At 34.9% G+C, this 20,246-nt stretch overlaps 1 protein-coding gene across 1 annotated transcript in view; it reads left to right on the forward strand.

The window, feature by feature from the left end:
* The window catches only part of PARN (poly(A)-specific ribonuclease), a 58,075-nt gene extending 39,504 nt beyond the window's left edge, over positions 1-18,571 (forward strand). Inside the window, exons 21-23 of the mRNA XM_010172723.1 lie at positions 7,903-8,092; positions 14,800-14,993; positions 17,632-18,571. Coding sequence (XP_010171025.1) covers positions 7,903-8,092; positions 14,800-14,993; positions 17,632-17,684 — 437 coding nt within the window. The 3' untranslated portion in view covers positions 17,685-18,571. The remainder of the gene's footprint in view (positions 1-7,902; positions 8,093-14,799; positions 14,994-17,631) is intronic.
* The last annotated feature ends 1,675 nt before the right edge of the window (positions 18,572-20,246 follow it).

Here is a 20,246-nt window from a genome sequence, read left to right on the forward strand (position 1 = left end):
ACTGAAAACCAGAAATGCTGTAAAGGAGGACACAGGACCAGGTGGCTTGGAGCAGGGGCTGAGTAGCAAGACATGGGATTCTCCCATTTGGTAATGAGCTGTTAGATGACATCAGCTGTCTATACAGACTGTGGGTCCCATTTCTTCCTGGAAAGTCTTTCAAATGTGAGCTCTGTGTGCTTTGAGTAATAATAGACATTGAGACCTTCTATCTGACTAGAAAGGAAATGTTCTGTACCCTTTACACTTTAAATTTCTAGACTAATAGATCTGAACACTTTACTAGTACTCCTGGCAATTAAAATTTTCCAGTGTTGATTTAAAGGCATTTCTTTACTAGTAAATGCAGTGAATGAGATGTAGTGAATTTATACTTCATTGTTCAAGAATCTTGACTATAACAAGAAAATGAATTGCTGGTTGATATAGTTTAGTCATGGTTTTACAGTGGAACCTGTGGTATAAATCATAATGTAGATAGCTAACTTACAACTGTCAGCGTTACTGATGCAGAATTAAGAGGACCGATTACAGACTTGCCTCCTGGCACCTGCAGCTGTATTTTTTTTCACCAGTTAAAAAAAGCAAAGCAAAAAACCTCCTGTACCCTGTAAGTTTGAACATAGTAGGTTTTTTAATACTATTTTGGAAGTCTTTTGACTACCTGTTCATTTGATTTGGATTTTTTTGTAATAATACACTTCACAGCTTTTGTCTCAATTACTGAGGTGTTTAAACACGGTGCAAAGGTTAAGTAGCTTGAATTCTTTCAATGATTAAATAACTTCATCTTTAAGAAAATTAAAATCCTTTATAGAAATCTGCACTCATGTTCATAGTGTGAAATGTCTCAGTGGACTATAATATCATCTGTGTTCTTTGTCAAGAGAAGAATTTTGAGTTTAAAACATTGTCTAAAGATCCTTTCTCGTTCTCTGCCATGCTTTGTACTTGACATTTTTTTTTTCCTTCTGCAAAACTATTTTCTTTCAGATCACCTGTTCATTTTCCCATTTTCTCCAAAATGGAAAGTTAAAGACTTACTGTGGTTTGCTCCCTGACTTGCCATCCTCCTTTGCAAGGTGAACAGCTACTTTTTCATCAGATTGATACTGCTCTCTGCTCTGGATTCAGGTGTCAAAAGAGATAACGGTCATTGTAAAAACAGCGTCTTTTAAAAGTCTATTTTAGAATCCGTGTAGGCACCTTTTGCTATCTTAGACAGAATACAGGAGAGGAAAACAGAATGGGATGGTCAGCACCATGTACAAATTGGAGTTTTCAGTTTTGATACAGCCTGCAGATAGTTGCTATTATCAAGTATAATTCAGAAACTGTGGATCCTTCAAATTGTTAAATTACTTTTCTCCATCAGTCTTTAGTACACAGATTTCTTGGAGCAAGGAGATACATCTTCACCAACCTTTTGTGTTTTTGTGCAGTTAGTATTCAGCTTGTGAAATGAGGTATGGAGTTAACTAATGAAGTGGATATATTTTGTAACTTGGAAAAATGTCATAGCATAGTGATTTGTCCTTGAACATTTTGTACTTAATTCTGTATCTGTGTCTCCGAATAAAACTGGTTTTTACAGAGTTAAGATATTCTTCATGGATGCCAAAGTCTAATGTAGTATTTTACCTCAGTTGGTTTGAGTTTTTTCCCCTAAACGAAGATTTTTAAACATCTAAATTTCTAAGCATATGAAAATGATCAATCATGCATTGTTTGTTTTATTTTAGTAAATGCAATGCAGACTATTTCAAAGAGATGTATTTTCTTAGAGTAGTTTGAACAGGTGGTCTGTGTTGGTGAATTTGTTAAAAACTTAAATTCTCTAACAAAATGTTGAGATTTGACACAGTACCTTCTAGCTTGTTTAATGTTTGGGCAGCTGAGAAGGAGCAATGCATATGCAGACATTTGATAAATTCCTTTGGAAAAGGAGGGGAAACAGGCATGTTAAATAATTGAGAACTTGACGCATGCATGTTTTATGACTGAATGCTACTACAACTGGTACTAAGAGACTTGAGACTTCCTAATAGTTACATTGAGGCTGCTCTCCTTATCACTGACTAAAAGATGGAGTAAATAATTCTGCTGATCTCTGAGACAAGTCAACAGTAGTTATATTTTTGGAAATATGTTGACTAAGTAAATACTTTCTAACTTCTTCAGGGCTTTTGAGTTTTTCTAAGTGATGCTGGGATCCAGAATTACACTGCATTATAGGCTTCAAATAATGAGGCTCCAACTTCCACGTGGTTAAATGTTTTTACCAGTAAAAGAAATTGTAAGTTAAATTATCTCCTGACCTCGAAACAAACTAAGACTTGCCCTTCATGATGCTTCAGTGCAGGATGATCCTAGAGGATCTCTCGTGAGATCTTGATACCTTTTTTTATTTAATTCTCTAGTTTGTTTGGGTTTTATTATTATTATTTCTTTAAATAAACTGTTCGCAGTTTGGGTTTTTCTTCTCTCTGACCTTCCTTGAGGACAAAGATCTTGAGCAGCAACACTGATGAAGTGTCACTTCAATCAGCAATGCTGGGCAAGTCTCCTGTAGTTACCTTGACATGTGCAAAAGGGTTTTGATACAGCAGTGCGGCTTGTATGGAAAATGGGAAGCAAGCAATTGGGTTTTTGGTAGCTGCATTAGCAATTATTTTTGACTTCCTTCAGTCACAACTGAAATATTGGTTTGGCTTGTTTGTTAGAAGTAGACCTGTGCAGGATACTTCTGTTGAAAGTGGAGAAAACTATTTTCAGGATAAGATTTCATCTCAATAAAAGCTTTAGCAAAGGGTATGCTGAATACATCCAACTGAACAAAATAGGTGCCTTGCTAGTGTGGGTTGATGACCAAGGCTTTAAAGAATCCTGTCTGTCATATGTAGGTGTCTTATCCTGGTAATTGAATGAGGCCTAAAATCAGTTTTAACAGTAACAGTGTTAGATGGGTTTACTCTCCTAAAACTCCACTGTGCTGTTCAGCTGATTGGTGATGAGTTGGTGTGAGAATTCCAGATGAAAAGAATTAAAAAAACAACAACAAAAAAAAAACTCCACACCACAAACAAACCCCCAACACTTTAAAAGCATTATTTAAGGAAACATTCAGGTTTTTCTGTTGAAATACAAATGAATTTGAATCCTTCTGACCTACTAACTGTCAAAAGTAACACACTTCAGCTAACTTTTTTTGTAATTAGACTTGAGAAAATGGTCTAATCCACTACATTTAGTTGTTTTTTGAAGTTATTCTTTTGTCGGGGCTGAGTAACCTACATAGGGCAGTTATTCCCAGTATCACGTCCTTCCTGCTAAAGAAACATACTCGTCTTCTATTCTTCTACATGTGTAGAGTGCATGTGACATTTTGAAAATCACTGAATAATACAATAAAGAACTCAGCTAGTTTAGAACTTCATTCTCTGTAGGTACTGGGAGAGGAGAGAGCCCAAAGATTGTGAGATTGAATCTGTGCTAAATTTCTGTATTTGAACAAATGCCATTCATAATTAATTCTGGAGTACTACATGGACTCATTCCAAGTGAAGAACCATTAAGAAAGAAAACTAAATGCAGTAATTTATTAGTAAGAGTCAATATAGCCTGCCTCCTTCCTAATCCTAAAGATTGCTCATAGTTTTAAAAACTGTTCATTTAATCTGGTGGCAGAGGGAAAGCTGTCCTGCGCTGCCCTTGTTCTTTAGTGTTCTTTATTTTGGCTTTCAAACCAGACTATTTTAAGAAGAAGAAAAAAAAAAAGGTAATGGAGTAATTTTTATCGTATGTTTTTTGTTTGCTTGTTTAGAGTGTGCTAGTCCTTTTGGAGGGGGACCAAGGTTTCATTTCACCAAGGTTTTTTTTGTAGTACTACAGAGACCAGTGCTTGGTTCCAGCCCCATTGCCAGCTCTGCTTCCTTATTTTAGGCAAGGGATGGCCAAGGAACTAGTGAGTGGGGGTGAGATTTGGAACCAATTCGTTTACATGTTTAAATGGAGCAACGAAGCTATGATTGGATCAAGTCTGAAAATAAACTGGTTTGACACTAAAGAAAAAAATGCATTTGACAAGGACTACTCTGCATGGAAAAAAAACTGAATTAACCAGAAATGGGTGATGAGATATAGCTTGGTTAAGTTGGGGAAAACGGATGCCTAATGGTAGCAGAAACAAAGAGTTTAAAAAAGGAGGTAAGAGTACTGCCTTGCCACAAAAAATACAAAACAGCAAGTTTAATATTGAAGAATGTTTAGGCTTACGATATATTGCAAGACTAATATGAGATAATGATGCAACCAGAAAAGACTGAACTGGGAAAAAGACAAATTGGAGAGGGTAGGGTAAGAGCAGAAATCAGCAGAAAAGTTGACTAATTAGTGAGAATACTGTCAAGTTCATGCATCTTTTTCTGAGAGAAGGCAACAGAGAGTGTCCCCAATGCTTTTTATATTAAGTCAACACTAGCAACTATCAGTAACTTTCATAGTTCCAGTGGGAGAGGCTTGAGAATTGCATTTAAAATTTCTGGTCCAACTAATTAGTCATGTGTGTAACAGTGTGGTACCTTGCAGCAGAAATTGGCCAGGTATGTCTATAGGTCTGAAAACTGCATATAGGTTAAAAAAAAAAAAGGACATTAATATTGCAATGCCAATTTTACTAATATTTACCATAATATATATGCATTGTGCTTATGCATAGTTAAAGTCCATAGCTGTGTGATCACGTACTGTTACTTTTGGAATTATGGCTTCTCTGGGAATATGTCAGTACATTTGCTGTGTAGAAACCCAGCCCTGACTGAATGTTCCGTGTAGTGGACAATTTAATTCCATTTAGGTTCATTTAGAAGGTACCTTCTAATTTGGGATGTTGAGTCTTTACTTCTGCTTTCTGCTAATGAAATAGGCACATAGTATTGCTGCTTCAGCTCATGATCTTTACTTTTTAACACTGGAAAAATGCCATGATGAAAAAAGTGCATATGCAAACTTCTGATTTTTTAAAATGCAGCATGAATAACCCTAGAAGTCAATAAATAAGGCTGTGGAACCATACAATGAGTAATAAGAATAAAAAAAACAAAAACTGAATTAGCTACTCACTAATTGAACACTGTCAATCTGACTGAGACAGCAGTCCCGTGTTTATGTAGAACATAATCAGATAAGATTGATGCAGCATCTATACAGAAGTCACTTTAAGGCTTCACAGGTGAATTTTTACTTTAGTATATAATAAACTTGAGTGTTTAGTGTTGCAGCTTTAACCTGTGTAGTTCTGTGTATTTATTTTATTTATGTATTGTGGTTTTTTTACCTACACAGTTCACTTACATACTTGTTAAGAGGCTTAATATTGTCAGTGGCCTTCTGTCAGGGTATTGCTCTGCATAAGAGTAAGGACTTGGTGGAAAAGTATCTTTGTACACATTCCTCTTGGATCACTCAACGACAGTCAGCCTGTTTAATAGCTTGCCTAATAACTAGGGAATATGTCATCCTTTAGAAGTGCTTTTCCTAAAATAACGTGCAATTACTATTATTCTGCTATAAGGCAGAAACTTAACTTTACGGCTGCAATTGGTGTAATGAAATGCAGCCGTGTGATGTTGGTTACTAGGTCAGGTTTCTCACAGAAAGATGTGTCTTCTCTCTTACAGCTTAAAAAAAAAAAGTAAATAAACCCCCTAAGTTCTCTTCAGTTTGTTAGAATTCACAAAGCATTCTAGCAGTGCATTTCTTCTATTGGCAATGCAGAGCAATGGAACTGTACTTGCTTTGTTTGGCAATATGGACAGCATTCATCAAAAAAGCATCAGAGATAATGTATTAAACTTTTACAGGGAGCTGCTGTTCAGTTCAAGACCATGCAAGATTGATTTATCTGTGTGCCTCCTTAGACTTCTCCATATGCCTTCATTTCAGTTGTTCAATGCATGAAGCAATGTATTCAGCATATATACATGTATATGCATATATTTGTATGTGTAATACGAATGCATTGCTATAAAAGACCAGCCTTATTTCAAGAAAGCAGAGTTGTCTTTGTTCAGAAACATTGACACTTACACAGATTTATTTTTAAATTGTCTTTAGGCTGCATAAGGATGATTTTTTTTTTTTTCTCCTTTCCCCCTTTAAATACAGGCCAGGTTTGTCAGGGAATTAAATGGAAGAGCCATAACTTTGGCTCTTAGTTTATAGCAAAACAAATAATGTAAAATGGTTATTGTGTTTTAACAAATCACTATTTATCAGATAATCCATGGTAAGAATGTGCTTGATTTTAGCAAGTAAAAACATGCTTGAGTTTAACTAAACAAATTTTACCCTGAGGAATGTCGGCTGGCATGCAGTAACTCCAGTGAGCGTTATTAATTCATTCATGATGCCTGCTCCATAACTTCATGGGCAATAAATATACTCCTAATTCTTACAAATGGATCCTGTAACTTCATAGTTCTGAACAAACACAAGTGGTGTGAAAGGAGGTATGCATAACATCTTTGGTTTGTGCACAATCTCGTGAGGCTATTAATCGTAATTGCTGGTATATATTCTTGTGATTAAAATTAAATGTACAACACTCTTGCCCAGTTTTATGTATGTTTGAAAGGCTTTGCAACAGCAGCAGCATTTGTATGCCATGACTGGTGTTATAGGTAATTCATTTCACAGTGGCATAGCCAATATGCAGAATAGATGATCTATTCTGAAAGAGGAAAAAAACCAAATCCACCTGTCATCCTCACCTTTTCTGAATGGTGATGTTGGAGCTTGCTATTTCTAGTGCTTGGGCTAGAGGAAATACAGAATACTGGTATTCAAGATGAATACTTCAGCTAGAATCAGAAAGTTGAATACACATCTGAAATGTCTCCAAAAAGATTGGAAGTACATAATAAAATCAGGATTTTTGTCTCCACTACAGTGATGGTATTTTAAAAAGCACAGCCCAAGTACATGAAAAACAACCTGGGAATTTTTTGTTTTGTTTTGTATTTACACTGGCTTGCTGGTTGGTTTACAATACTTTCTTTCATTGAGTTAGGCTGGAAACAGCAGAGGACACCAGTTGACAGTCAGTTTAATTTGCTGATTCATCTGTTATAGTGATGGCTTCAGGCCAGAGCTTGGCTTGAAGACTAAAGGCTGAGAGCTGTGAAGATGCTGGGACTTGAAGGAATGTTGGTAAATTGTTGCTGAGTGAAGGCAGTGAAAGTTTTTTCTTTATTTTTGAAGTGTTTCTAGTTTTGCATTGACAGAAATCCTTCTACCTTGAACTCGCAGGCTTTCTTAGTTAAATGGAGACCAAGCATTAGAAAGGTACAAGGATGGAACAGCTGGATATTAGTTAAGTGCTGCTTCTACAGATATCTCGTGCAACCAAAAATGCAGCTCAAATAAGCTTATGTTTCACAGCAATCAAACAGAGTTTTGGCAACAGCTTTGCAAATGTCGTCTTTTCCTGGCAGACTTGCAAAATAAACCTGCTGGGTTAAGTAATGAGACTAAAAGGGAAAAAATCCAGGAAATCTTTTCTTGCCAACAAGCAATCTGGAAGAGGGTTATGACTGAAGAATTGATGGTTTCTAATTTAAAAGAAAAATCTTAAGTAGATTTAACCCTTTTTGTATGAAGTCTGACTCTGAGAAGAGTTTTGAATATTTAATTCAAACGTACCATGTGAATTCAGGGGAGTATGGCATTTTCTTTTTTTTTTTTTTTTTTTTTCTTTTAAATCACTAATGAAGGAGCTAGAAGTTGTTTATATGAACAGAACAAATAGCTCACTGCCTTCTGCTTTTCAAAATAAGTTATTTCAGGAGAGGGCATGCTGTCATTTAAGTGTTTTGTATGTAACACCACTCTTCTTCCCCTTAGCTGTAAACACCAGCAGGTATGCTGAAAGTTATAGGATCCAGACATATGCAGAATATGTTGAGAAAAAACATGAAGAAAAACAGGCAAAAAGAAAATGTACAGAAGATAGTTGGAAGGAGATGGAGAGAAAGCGGTTAAAAACTCACTGCGCACCTTACATTTCCCAGAGTCGATACTACTGTGTTAACAGGTGAGACATTGCAACTTTTGTATTTTTATTGCATTTTTATTAGAAGTCTAGCGATTTTCAGGTAATTCTTAACTAATAGGTGGCATGCTTTTTTTAGTACATATTTCTTTGCATATAAATCAGTAGTGGTACATCAGGTACCACAAGATCAGAGGTAAAGGAGCAGAATTTCATCACAGACATGACTAAACAAATTTTTAAAATATTGGGATCTTGAGGGCAGGTCAAATCACAGCTTCTGAGCTTTATGTAGCAGTGCCACCAAAATAAAAGCAATATTTTATATTCATTTGACACCTCTGAATGGCTTGTGTCATCTAGAAATTTAGCTGTCATCTTATACCCTTGTAAAGGCTGTCTTGGTTTTTTGGATGACTTTCCATGGTGATAATACTGACAGAGAAGGATATAAATTACCATATTAAGCAGTCCTGATGAAGTTGTCCTTATGCTTCAGAAACAGGAAGGCAAATGATGATATTTACATGGCTTTAAGCTTTTGGAGTAAAACTTGAAAAGGTTTTAGTTCATTATGTTAGGATAAAATTGTCAGGAGATGCCAGTTTTGATTCTGGTACAGTATGTCGCTGTGTATATTTCTTTTTCCATTTTTACCCTCTCATATTAGTGACAGGTTTTGGATATGATGGTAACAGGAGGCTTCTATCTCAGTCATCTCTGTAGCTGTAAATGGGAAGAGTCTTTTAGTGTTAATATAATTGTATAATTAACTTATCAAGTTTTTGCCATTCTTTCTTCTCCCCCATGCCCCCTTAAGATTCTATGAATTCTACATAAAAATAAATTTCAGTGGAGTGCATAAGTTAAACTTCTGTAAAGTTTAGGGGTTTTTGGTTTTTTGTTTTTTTGGTTGGTTGGTTTTGAGCTTGTCCCCTGTCCCACCACCCCAGTTAGACACACCAAATCAGGTAGTCATAAAATCAACACTGAGGTCTTTCTGCTTAATCTTTCTTAAGAATACTATAAGTTCTAACTCTCCTTTTATCTTCCTGTAAATGTTACCTGTCATGTAACAAATATACTAAACTTATTCTGTTGTTCTTACTCACATGAACGTATGATTTGCCTACTTCACAAGATTAAATGCAGGTGTGTATTTTGGCTAGCTGTCAAATGTTCATGGTTTTTGTCATGGTGGGAATTCTGAATGTGTTAGAGACATGCTTGATCCCTAAAAACCATAAGGAGCAACCTGGTGATAAAATCCGTATCAAATGAAGTTAGTTTAATTGAACTATTGTACTCAAGAAAACTTGGGAGTACATGCTGTGAAGAGATGAGGAGCTCTAAAGATTGTCCAGGTACTAGTTTACGTGTGGCTGAGGTCTAGGTCTATAATTATATCTGTTAAATAGTCTGAAAATACTTACCACATCTTGAATCTACTGCAAAGAAATACTAAATCCCAGTTTTATTTCTACTAGAGGAAGTATCCCTTCTCAATGAATGTTTTTTTTTGGGGTATCTCATAGATTCTAGACAGATGGTAAGAGTGGCGGTTTATGGTTTGAACCATGGACAACTTACTGTTTTAATATACACTTTTGAAAACAGTAAACGCAAAAGCTGATTTGTTCTTATCTTGCAAAGAGGTTTGTAAGAAGAATGTATAATTTGGAAATTTGCTGAAAAATATTTTCAGTGAATTCTTTCCTTAAAATTGTGATATACCGCAATGAGTTGTATGCCTAAGACCTTAATATCCTTGAAAATTTAAAGATGGTCAACACTCTGATAGCCTTGGATAGCAGCCGTTATTTTGTTGGTAGAACTTCTCTTGTAATTAATGTCACATGAGTTTTTGTTCTTTTGTTTTTCCATTAATAGAGTGATTTGGTTCTGTATCAAATTCCCTTTCCTGCAGGTCTTTTGACATGTTTTTCTTAATTTTATTTTTATTGATTATTAGTTAGATTGTGCTATCTTGTCAACTAATCTTTTGTAAATGTTTCCTTTTAGGTGTAATTTGGTTAGGTATAACATGGAACTGCAAACCTTGTCATCTTTCAGTTCACTCAGGATGAACATTTTCCTCTTGCTTCCAGACAAAGATATCTCAAAAATACTTATTTATATTTTTATATATTATATGTAATAAAAATTGTATAAAAATATAATAAATATAACGTAAATATATAAAGCAATCAGGACAAATATATGTGTGCATGTATATTTGTCCAGATTAATTTGAGTCATATGTAGTTGAGCACTCAATACTGTGATGTATCCAGCAGCTGATCTCTTAGAATAGCTTCATGTTAATACATCCTTTATTTATTTATTATTTAATAAGCTTGCAGCATAATTTTCTGCCAGGGAGCACAGCTGCAGAATAGCTGTTCCTCTCTATGATGACAATATATCCTGGCTACTTTTTCATTCAGCAATGAAGTTGTTGGATATTTCTTATAAGGAACTTCTGTCTTAAATTGACAGATTGATAAGTACATAACAAGGGTTCTTTAATTTCTGTCTTACTGAAAAAACTATAGTCCCATATAGACGAATGACTCTTCAGAAAATACAGTATAATAGTATTAATAGCAGTCACAAGGTAAAATAACTTATAATTAATAAATACCCCTTGCATATAATTTATTACTACTGTTAGATATCAAAATTGATTTTAATGGAAATATGCCTGATTACTAATGTCAGATGGAGAAGGAGAGGAAAAACTGATGCATTTGACAAAGCTTCAAGGAGTTATTAAGATCCCCTTCTCTAAAGCTGTTCGCTATTCAGAACACAGTTTTTAAACAGATAGGATCATGGCCTCTTGCGTATTATACAGCACTGTCTGTGTTGTGCTTAGCAGAGAGCTGCCTGCCAGCTCTGGCCTAACTGTGAAATGCATGGATTTAAGGTCTTTTCCTTAGCACAACAGTGTTAAACTATAGCATGAAAAATCAAATAGGGCATGTTCTATGTAAAACTAGATATCCTGCTGTACTTGTACTTACTTATTCTAATTTTCCTCATAATCATCTTGGAATTATTAAAATAGAATAAGACCAATGGCAAAAGACTTATACTAGTATGAAGTACAGGAAAGTGATATGTCACTTTGCCTTAGAAATTTTCTAACTAAAACCAGGAGTACTGCATCTTCTGTCATGTCAGGGTGCTGTTTGTAGCACCACTTCCTTGAATGCCTTTATTTTGCTGAAGATAGTTTTTCTCATTTTGGAAATATTAATGCATTTCCGCTGATGATTCTTTTGGTTTTTATAGAAATGGCTATTTATAGTGGTTTATTACTAAATAAAGGATAAGAATTGGGAAAAGCTGAGTCATTAAAGTTATAGATAATAAACATTGCAAGCAAAATATTATAGTATTCCAGTATTCTAGTGTTATTTCAGGTGGTTTCACCTGCTCTTAAGCTGAAATGACTGATTTTTATGATGGGTCAGTAACTAGTCCTTCCCCCAATGTTGTTCAAAGTGCCAAGAGAACACCGCGTTTATGTTTTCGTTTAAATTACATTTACTTGAAGTTGGAAACCAGCTCAAGATGCTCTGTTGTGATGGAAGTTAAGTGGTTAAGTGGTCCTTTTAAAAGTAGGATGTGCTTCTCCCAAAACAGAAAATGTTTAATGCTATGTTATCATAATTGTTTTCCCACCTTTCTCCCCCTGCCTTGCTGATTCTTTCAAAATAATTACTATAGTACTAGTTGGATCGCTGCTGTTTAGTAGCTGAAGTGACATTACAAAGTTCACGGGCAGTTTAATCAGGTGGAGTCTGTGCTCTTTCTGGCAGTAGAGTGACATAAAAGTCCTCCACATCCTGTTGATTCATCAAATTGTGTTCAGTACTGATACTGCTAGTCATACTGCTGGAATTTAACACACCTACTGTATTCTTTGTTGGTTAGGATTGTACTCAGTAGGAACAGAAATTGAGAATTATATCTAGATTTTATGTTTCTACCACCTTCCTCCAGTAGCATTCATCCTTATCAGGTTTGCCTGTGGGCTGGCATTAAAGTAGGGTCAACGAAGGGAGAGGTTGGGGAAGGACTAGTGGAAACTACCATCACTGAAGAGGCCTGGAATCCCACCCACAGTCATCACTGATGTGAAAGCTATATTGTGTTCACTAAGTAGATTTGCTAACTGGCAATGTGTAATAGGCTTTTCTTGTGGTGAGGTCTTTTGGAGTTTTTCCCTCCCCAAAAAAAACTTGGCTAGTAATTTTATTTCAAAAATGAGAACAAACTCAGTATCAATGTACAAAAGAAATTTCAGAGACTCTTTAAATATATTTTAAAAAAAAATATATTATTGGCTGGATAACATTGTACATGTGTGTTTTGAAACCTAAGTTCTACTTTTGTTAAAGGATGATATAAGTCTCTGTCTCCAAATGGTTCAGGTATCCAAACAGTTGAGGACCCTGAACAAGTATGTCTGAATTGGACAATTACTGACAGCTATTAGTTTGTTCAGTTCTTCCACTTTGGTTAGTTGTTTCTCAACAGAGTAATGAAATTGAGACAGAAATAGGGACGTATTCCAAAATTACTGGTATAATTAGAAAAATGATCTTTGCTCTGAGTAGTGCTCTAACTTGTATATACAACCATACTGATTTGCTACTTGTACTAAGTGAATAAATGTTTCTGTAGTCCTTGAATCTTATTTTAGGTCAAAGAAGAATAAGACACACAAAAATCAACCCTTCACCACCTAGAATCCTGCAATCAATGAATGAATGTAGAATGAAATTAATATGTTGGGAGAAAGCAAGAAGTCAACAGTTCTTGACTGTAATTTTTTTTTTTTTTTTATTTTGTGCTGCTGTTTTTTCCCCTTAAGGTATCTGCAGGAAGAACATAAGGCCCCAAATTAATTTTTATTTTGTAATTTGGTACACAGCTGAATGAGTACTAAAGGTCAAGAACTTGTTTCTATTTATTTGCAATAACTTCTCAAGAGTCTAAAGAAATTAAATTCAGCCATAAGACCTTTCAGAAAGGGAGCTTCTTCCCACAGTGAGTGCAAGTTCCCTTCTAAGAGCCAAGTGTTCATAGTATGTTTAAAAAATCCTAGGATCATAATTTATGACTCCTGAGTTTTTCTTCTGTATGTATTTTTCAGAATATCTTTCCCAAAAGTAGAATTCTTACCAACTTTTCTAAACAGTGGGGTTTTTTTTTTAATAAAAGAAGTATTTTTTTCATTTGTTAAATGCTCTTTCTTCTCTAGACTTTTTTTTCTTTCCAAACCTAGTTTTTGCCTGTTTTACAATACTGAAGTGTGTAATTAGGATAAACAGTTCTATCTCGCTTTTTGGCTTCCATCTTTTTATTGATGGTAGTTGTGGTTTGCCTTGAAATGATGATTTGTAAGAAATCATGCAAGAAGGCCTTCTGTGTGTGAATGTTTGGAGGAAAAGCCAACTATTCATCAAAGTAAATGGTGTTTGTGCTCCTAAAGTGGAAGTAAAAGCATGAGGCGTAATCATATGTTCCATGTTTGTTTATTGCCTTTGGACATCCCAGAAAGAGTCTGTTTTAAATTGCAAAATGTTCAGCTGAAAAAATTCCATATTAAAGCCAGAATTGTACAGCCAAATTTAACAGTCCTTTAGCTGAAACCTTATTGAAACACCATAATTCCCTGCTATCATTTATTAGAAAGAAAAAATAAAATAGCTTGTAAAGCTTTGTTCTCTAACTTGGTATTAATTTTTATTTAAATAAAGTAATAGAACATGGCTTAGATGCATACATGAATTTTCTATAGTTCTTAATGAAAAACTAAAGGTTTGTAAGTCGAAAACTACTTTTTTTTTTTTTTAATTGGTTGCTCTAAAAGAGCATTAAAATAGACATTTAAGTTGCTGGTATTCACATATCTAGAAGTTTGTAATGGGAACTATTTTTTTTTAATTAGCCCCTTTGGTACTGCATTCTTTCTTATGCTCATGCTAATTCGATTTTAGTATTGTCATATATCTTTCAAGGAAACTTAACAATAGCATTCCAGTTGGATGAAAATCTATGCAGTGTTATTTCAATGTATGCTGAATGAAATGGGGCTCCTAGTTCATCTTCACACTGTTTTAGTCAGGCTTCATTCAAATACTACCTATGAAATGACTATGCAATTTTTTGTGCTTTTTATTTTACCAGCCCATTGGATGGTAGGACTCATCACTGATTTAAAGTTTATGTGGAGCTTGATGTTTTTCTCTACCTTTGTATAATAGAAATGCTTTTAAAACTGTTTATAGTTCCAGGAGAGAAGAAGTTGTTAGCATGTAGAATCTTTCAATATCAAGATGTGTGTTTGAGGCTTAACAGTTGTGTATAACTTGGTGTCCATTGAGAATGCTTTACGAGACCTTTTTTAACTGAGACAATAAAAACTAAAACTAAGCAGGGATAGAGAACAGCTTTAATTACATCTGATTTGAATGATCTCATCAGAATAGCAGCTAAGCCTGAGACATCTATAGTACAAAACATGAATATCTTCATCTACATAAGATTGGATTAGATAGCCATTTTACAGAATTTTATAGTTAAGTCATGCTTCCAGATAATGTAATTTCGTGGTACACCGCTTACTACAGTTTATTCTGCTACCTTCATAAGCATTTAATAGCTGTGCAACAACTAGTACCTATGTAATAGTTGTTCTTGGCTTGTTCATAATCATATTTCTTCTGTTTCAGTTTTATAGGTACCAGTACAGTGGGAAAGAGAAGCATGAGTCCTATTCAGGAAGAAACTGGTTCTGATGATATGGAAGAGGGAGAAGGCCAAGATCCAGAATATGATCAGACAGATTCCTGTGCAGAGTCCCTTCCAGATGGTAAGAAGGGAGCCAGAAAGTTCAAAAAGATCAAGACAGAACAAGTTCCAGCAGGTAAGCACAATGTTCGTGTGCATGGTTTTCTGTTCTGTTTGGAACTACCCTAGACCTCAAGTTGTTTTCTTGAGTGTCTTAACTTGTTGCAAAATAACTTATAACAGTGACTTACTCCATTACATTCACAGAAGTCAAGAAAAGTTATTTAAACTGAAGATTGCGTCATACAAAAAAAAAAACAAATCCCACAAACAAAACCCACCTGAGACCAAACAAAGGAAGCATGATGTAGTTGATTTCTTGCTTACTTCCTTCCTTAAAATAAAGTTCTCAGCCATTCTTAATATCTGTGGATTTTGGTTGTTTTGGTTTTGGGTTGTTTTTTTTTTTTTAATAATATGAATTTCTAGTTAAGATTACCCAGTATGTTTTGCATATCGTAAGCAAAATTGAAGGAATTCTGGAAGTAGGATTCTAGACTAGATTTCCCTGTTAATCCAATACTTTATCACAAAATCTAAGGTTAACTTAATGTGGACATTTTCATTTAAACTTGATTGGATGGAGTCATAGCATACTTGAATGCACGAAGCTTGACCTGCCAGGTAAGTGTCATTACACAATCTGTGCTGTTTGCATATTAGTCCAGTTTTAATAAACCTACCTGCTGCCCTGAAAGTTAATATATATGCCTTTTTAATTAGCACTATAAGGCTATCTATCCTGATAATAGTGCACTGACATCCTTTATTTACAGTTATTTGTGAAAGAAGATATTTCTGTAGGCTGAGAAAACAATGGAATTTCTCAATCTGATCAGAATATTATTTACCTCTACAATTAAGCCAAAACTTTAGCAGTCTGTCTGCCGGCTCCTCACCACTCCTCTGGCACACCGCTTGCCACGATGCTGTTTTAGGTTGAGTGCAGTTTGACCTAGTCAGACTGCTGTTTTATATCCCATAGTATAAATAACTAGGTTGCAACTCTACTGAAACACTTTCCTCTCTAGAACATTTCCTGAGAACGGTTTGACTTTCTGAGACAACTCAATGAAGGAGTAAGCTGCCAGACAGATGCTGATCTACTGAGCTCTTAAACTTACTCAGGCCCTTTAGCTTTCTGAGTGCTTTGCATTTATGAATCACTTAGCTGTGGGGTTTTTTTCTGATAACACTTGGCAAGATGATGATGAAAAGTGAGTGTGTTTAAAATCTGTTCTGAACACTTTGAATAGGTGGGTCATAGTCACCCTTAACAGTTCTTGCAGTCTGTCTACCACATGCTCTGAGTAAGCCTTTGCTTATTTGAAAGGCTTACTGGACCGTGAGCAGATCATTCACATTTCGTGGACTGCTAGTTGTTGAAGCTTGAGGAATCTCACTTTCAGGAGATGCAGATTTTTGAAAAGTAGAAATAGTAGTAATTTTCTGTTGTGGAAGTGTCAAATTGTGGATTTGCCCAAGTGAAAACTTTTTTTTTTTTTTTTTTTCTTCTATTATCAATAGCGTTTCTAATAAAAAATATAAACCCAGTTAATCTTTGTCTTTCTTCTAAAAACTGTTTTGATGTATACATTAGTATATACAGTGGTTTATGTTTGTAACTGTAGTCTTTATTTGGTTGAAGACTTTTCACCTAGCATTGATGTAAGGAGGGTTTTTTTTTGCAGACTTTAATACCTACATATTTTTAGGCAAAATACTTTGAATTGTATGTCTGACTAAACGCAGGCAGGTGACAATGAGATGACTGTGTTTCACCTGGTATTTTTGATATGTTGTGTGAGTTATTGCAGCCTGTACAAAAAAAAAAAAGTAATTAACTAACCTTAGGTCACATGAATTTAAACCTCAAAAGAATTGATTTTTATTGATCTGTTTATTGTTTATTCTATTTCAACTTTTGTTAGTAATTTCTTGCATAAATTGATTAGACTATTAAAAAATTAAGTCATATCTTAATGATTAGCCATCTGGAGCATTGCCTGTATTGAAGTATATTCAAATATGAATATTAATAGCTAAAACTTCATTTCAGTATCTGCTTTAGCCACTTTTATCCAGAAAGTGATATTGTATACCAAGCATCCTTTCTCCTGCTTTGGTAGAGTAAAATCTTTCTCAGCTGATCCAAAGCTGTTCTTGGAAATGGCTTTCTTCTTGTCGTTCAAATAGGGCAATTGGGCCATGCAAGCATAGGCACAATGACGAGACTGTCTACTGTATTTCTAAGTATAAAATTCATGCTCTGTATTATCAATATTAGTGTGATTCATCTCTCTTCTCCAATTAATTTGGGCTGGAAATATTCTTCACTGTCTTAACTGCATTAAACAAGAATAACTGCAAGTGTACTTGGGAAAATAATATTCTTTAACATTATCATCCCAGTTATTGCAACAACAAAACTACTTGGATTAAAAATATTCATTAATTGCAAAACTTAATATTTACCACTTGGATAAGAAACTTGACATTAACTTTTTTTTTAAAGTACCTACTCATAAACAGTATCTTGATTTCCCTTTGTAAATAGTGACTTGCCAGTAATGTATCTAGAGCCTTGCTCTAGAGGAGAAAAGATATCTTTGTATACTCTGAAAGAATAAAAAGATTCTTGATTTCATTTTTATTCCTTTTAGTGTTTGCATATTGAAGTCTTTCATATATTATTCCATGACTCTGTCTTTTAGGAAGCCTCACAACTAGTTCCACTGGAATTTTTGAAGTCCCTGAAACATGGTAGGAAACAACTGCCTTAACAAGTGGAATTGATTGAAAGCAGTTGCAAGAATACACCTCTTGGAAGCCATACTTTATTTAAATAAAGTGGTGTTACAAAGCAGTATGTGTCCTGAAAATCAGTTTAATTATTTTAAACTGTGTATTGAACAATCACTGTCAATTTTACTTGTGTGTATATTAACTAGTGTATGATTCGCTGTTGATCATGTGAAATCCGTGCTGTCGTAAATGATGTTAGATTTAAGAAGAAAGACTAAATGTATTTTGGTCACCTACTTTGGCATGCTGGCTATGAAATGTACAAAAAGAACTGGCACTCTGATTTCATGCTAGGCTGTTTCCTGTGCTTGAAGGGGGTTACCACAAATCTCCTAATCTTTAGCTACTTTTTTCAGGCAATATCAGTATGCTGTCAGCCTTCTTGAAACAGGTAGAACTGCAGTTTCACATACAGCTTTCTACCAGTTACTTTATTTGGAAATCTTTTTTAGTTTTCCATTCTCTACCCTCTACTTTCTCTGCAGCCAGTATTCATCTAAATACCAACTTTACACATACCTTACCCTTTCAAAAAAGTAACTTTAAAGTTTCTCAAACAATTTCTTGGTGAGAGGTAGTTTTTCTTTGTTTTCACATCTCTTGCTGTTTTCACTCTTAAGTCTTCATCTGTTTCTACCCTCCTCCTTCCCCTGTGTGTGGGGTTTTTGTAAAAATGTTTTTTGGTACCTGTGACAAACCTGCTAACTGCACCAGCCCTTTATTTGTTTAAAAAAGGATCTGCATTGGTAGATTTCAGAAAATGTTTGATATTTAACATTTTTGTATCGTGGAAATAAAAACAAAATATGTATTTCCATAAAATGAAAATTAAAGACATTTTCTTAGGAACTGGTTTGTTTTTATTTATTAGCTTCTGCAATGTTTTTGGTGAACTCTTCTTTTTTTTTTTTTTCTTCATGATATAACAGGTTGTTTTTTTTGTCAGCCTGTGATTAGCAGACCCTTTTGGTCCATGGACTACTTTCAAGGTATTTGTGAAGCGTAACCAAGAAAAGCAAGCCTGTTGTCACAAGATTTAAATCGCTATGTGTTTCCCTTGGAGAGGAGAAAAAAAAAAAAGAGTTCTACAAATCAGCGAGTTCAAAACCATTGCTGTGGAAGAGTGGAATATTATGAAGGCTTCATCAGATTGTATTTACATTGGAGTGGGAACCACTGTCATTTAAACAATGCAATAACCTGTTTGAAGGTATGCCAAAATTTGTGGGTTTTTAAATGATTGAGAGCTATCTTGAACTTGCACTGCAAAGGGAAAAATAATTTAAGGACTTTAAATGTGAAATGTTTTCTGTCTAACCTTGGAATACTACCAGAAGTAGTATAATTAAGTTGTTGGTTTTTTAATCGCAGCCATATAATCCCATTCTCACACTAAAATGTGGGAAAGACAGTATTATTAGTGATGCAAGAGGAAATTATTAACTGAGCTCTTCTGCTCTCAAGGATCCAGAGACTTTTCTTCTCTGAGAAGGTCATGAGACTCATGACCTTGGGAATAAACACTTAAATCACTTTTATCTTGAGTGTCCAAACCTACAAAGAATTTGCAAATTTAGTTCTCAGAATGAATGTAATACTGAAAGAAAAGTTGTATAAAATATTTGTCTCTTATGGAGATTATTCAGGTAATTTATATGGTGTTCTGTCCAAATGTTGGGGATGTGTTATTAACTACATATCCTGAAGAACTGGCATAACATGATTTGGGAGGGAGCTTAGAGTCATGACGTCAAAAGGATACAAAAGCATTTAAAGGGATTGTTAGAAGTATAGGTGAAGAGACAAGGAAGTCTCTGCTCAAGAGCTATAGAGGCCTGTGCTGTCGCATAGAATCCACCTGAGGCCATTAGGATCTTCATGGTACTGACTTCACCCTTGAACAGCAACACTTACATACCTGCAGGGAAAATATAAGTCTTAATTGCGTTATAGTACAATCCTTTAGAAACTTGTTTTTCCGGAGTATGCCATGTATATCCTCTGAACTACAGAAGTTAATTGTTAACTTATTGCTACCTTCCTCCCCTCCCAGTTTGTCATTTTAAGGAGCAGGATATTACTTATCTCTACCTGTAATTAATACCTCTTAGGAAAATATTGTTCTTCCATTTTCTAGTCCTTACATGTATTTGGTTTTACCAGTGGACACCTACGTAGGCTACTAAAATGTGACTGGATGTGCGGCTATAACATTTCTAATACTAAGTTTGGGTGGAGAACTTTCAGGTGTCAATGACGGGTGGTGTTCCCAGAAGGAACTGGCCTCATTGATACCACATCAAACCTGATTATTCTGTGGGGTTTGGTACACTTCCCTTTGTTTTAAATGAAGTAATTAATTCTAGAAGGGAAAGAATGTAGCTTCTTAAATTAGATGCACATTTGTTTCCTAATGTATGTTTTAAATATGTGCATAGAATTTAGATCTTTACAGCATTTGTTTCTGAAAAACAAAGCTGTCATCACTAGTCTTCATGGCTACAGAGTTTCCTGGATCTCGCTC

The sequence above is a fragment of the Antrostomus carolinensis genome, unplaced genomic scaffold (assembly GCF_000700745.2).
Source record: "Antrostomus carolinensis isolate BGI_N321 unplaced genomic scaffold, ASM70074v2 scaffold23397, whole genome shotgun sequence".
Taxonomy (NCBI): Eukaryota; Metazoa; Chordata; class Aves; order Caprimulgiformes; family Caprimulgidae; genus Antrostomus; species Antrostomus carolinensis.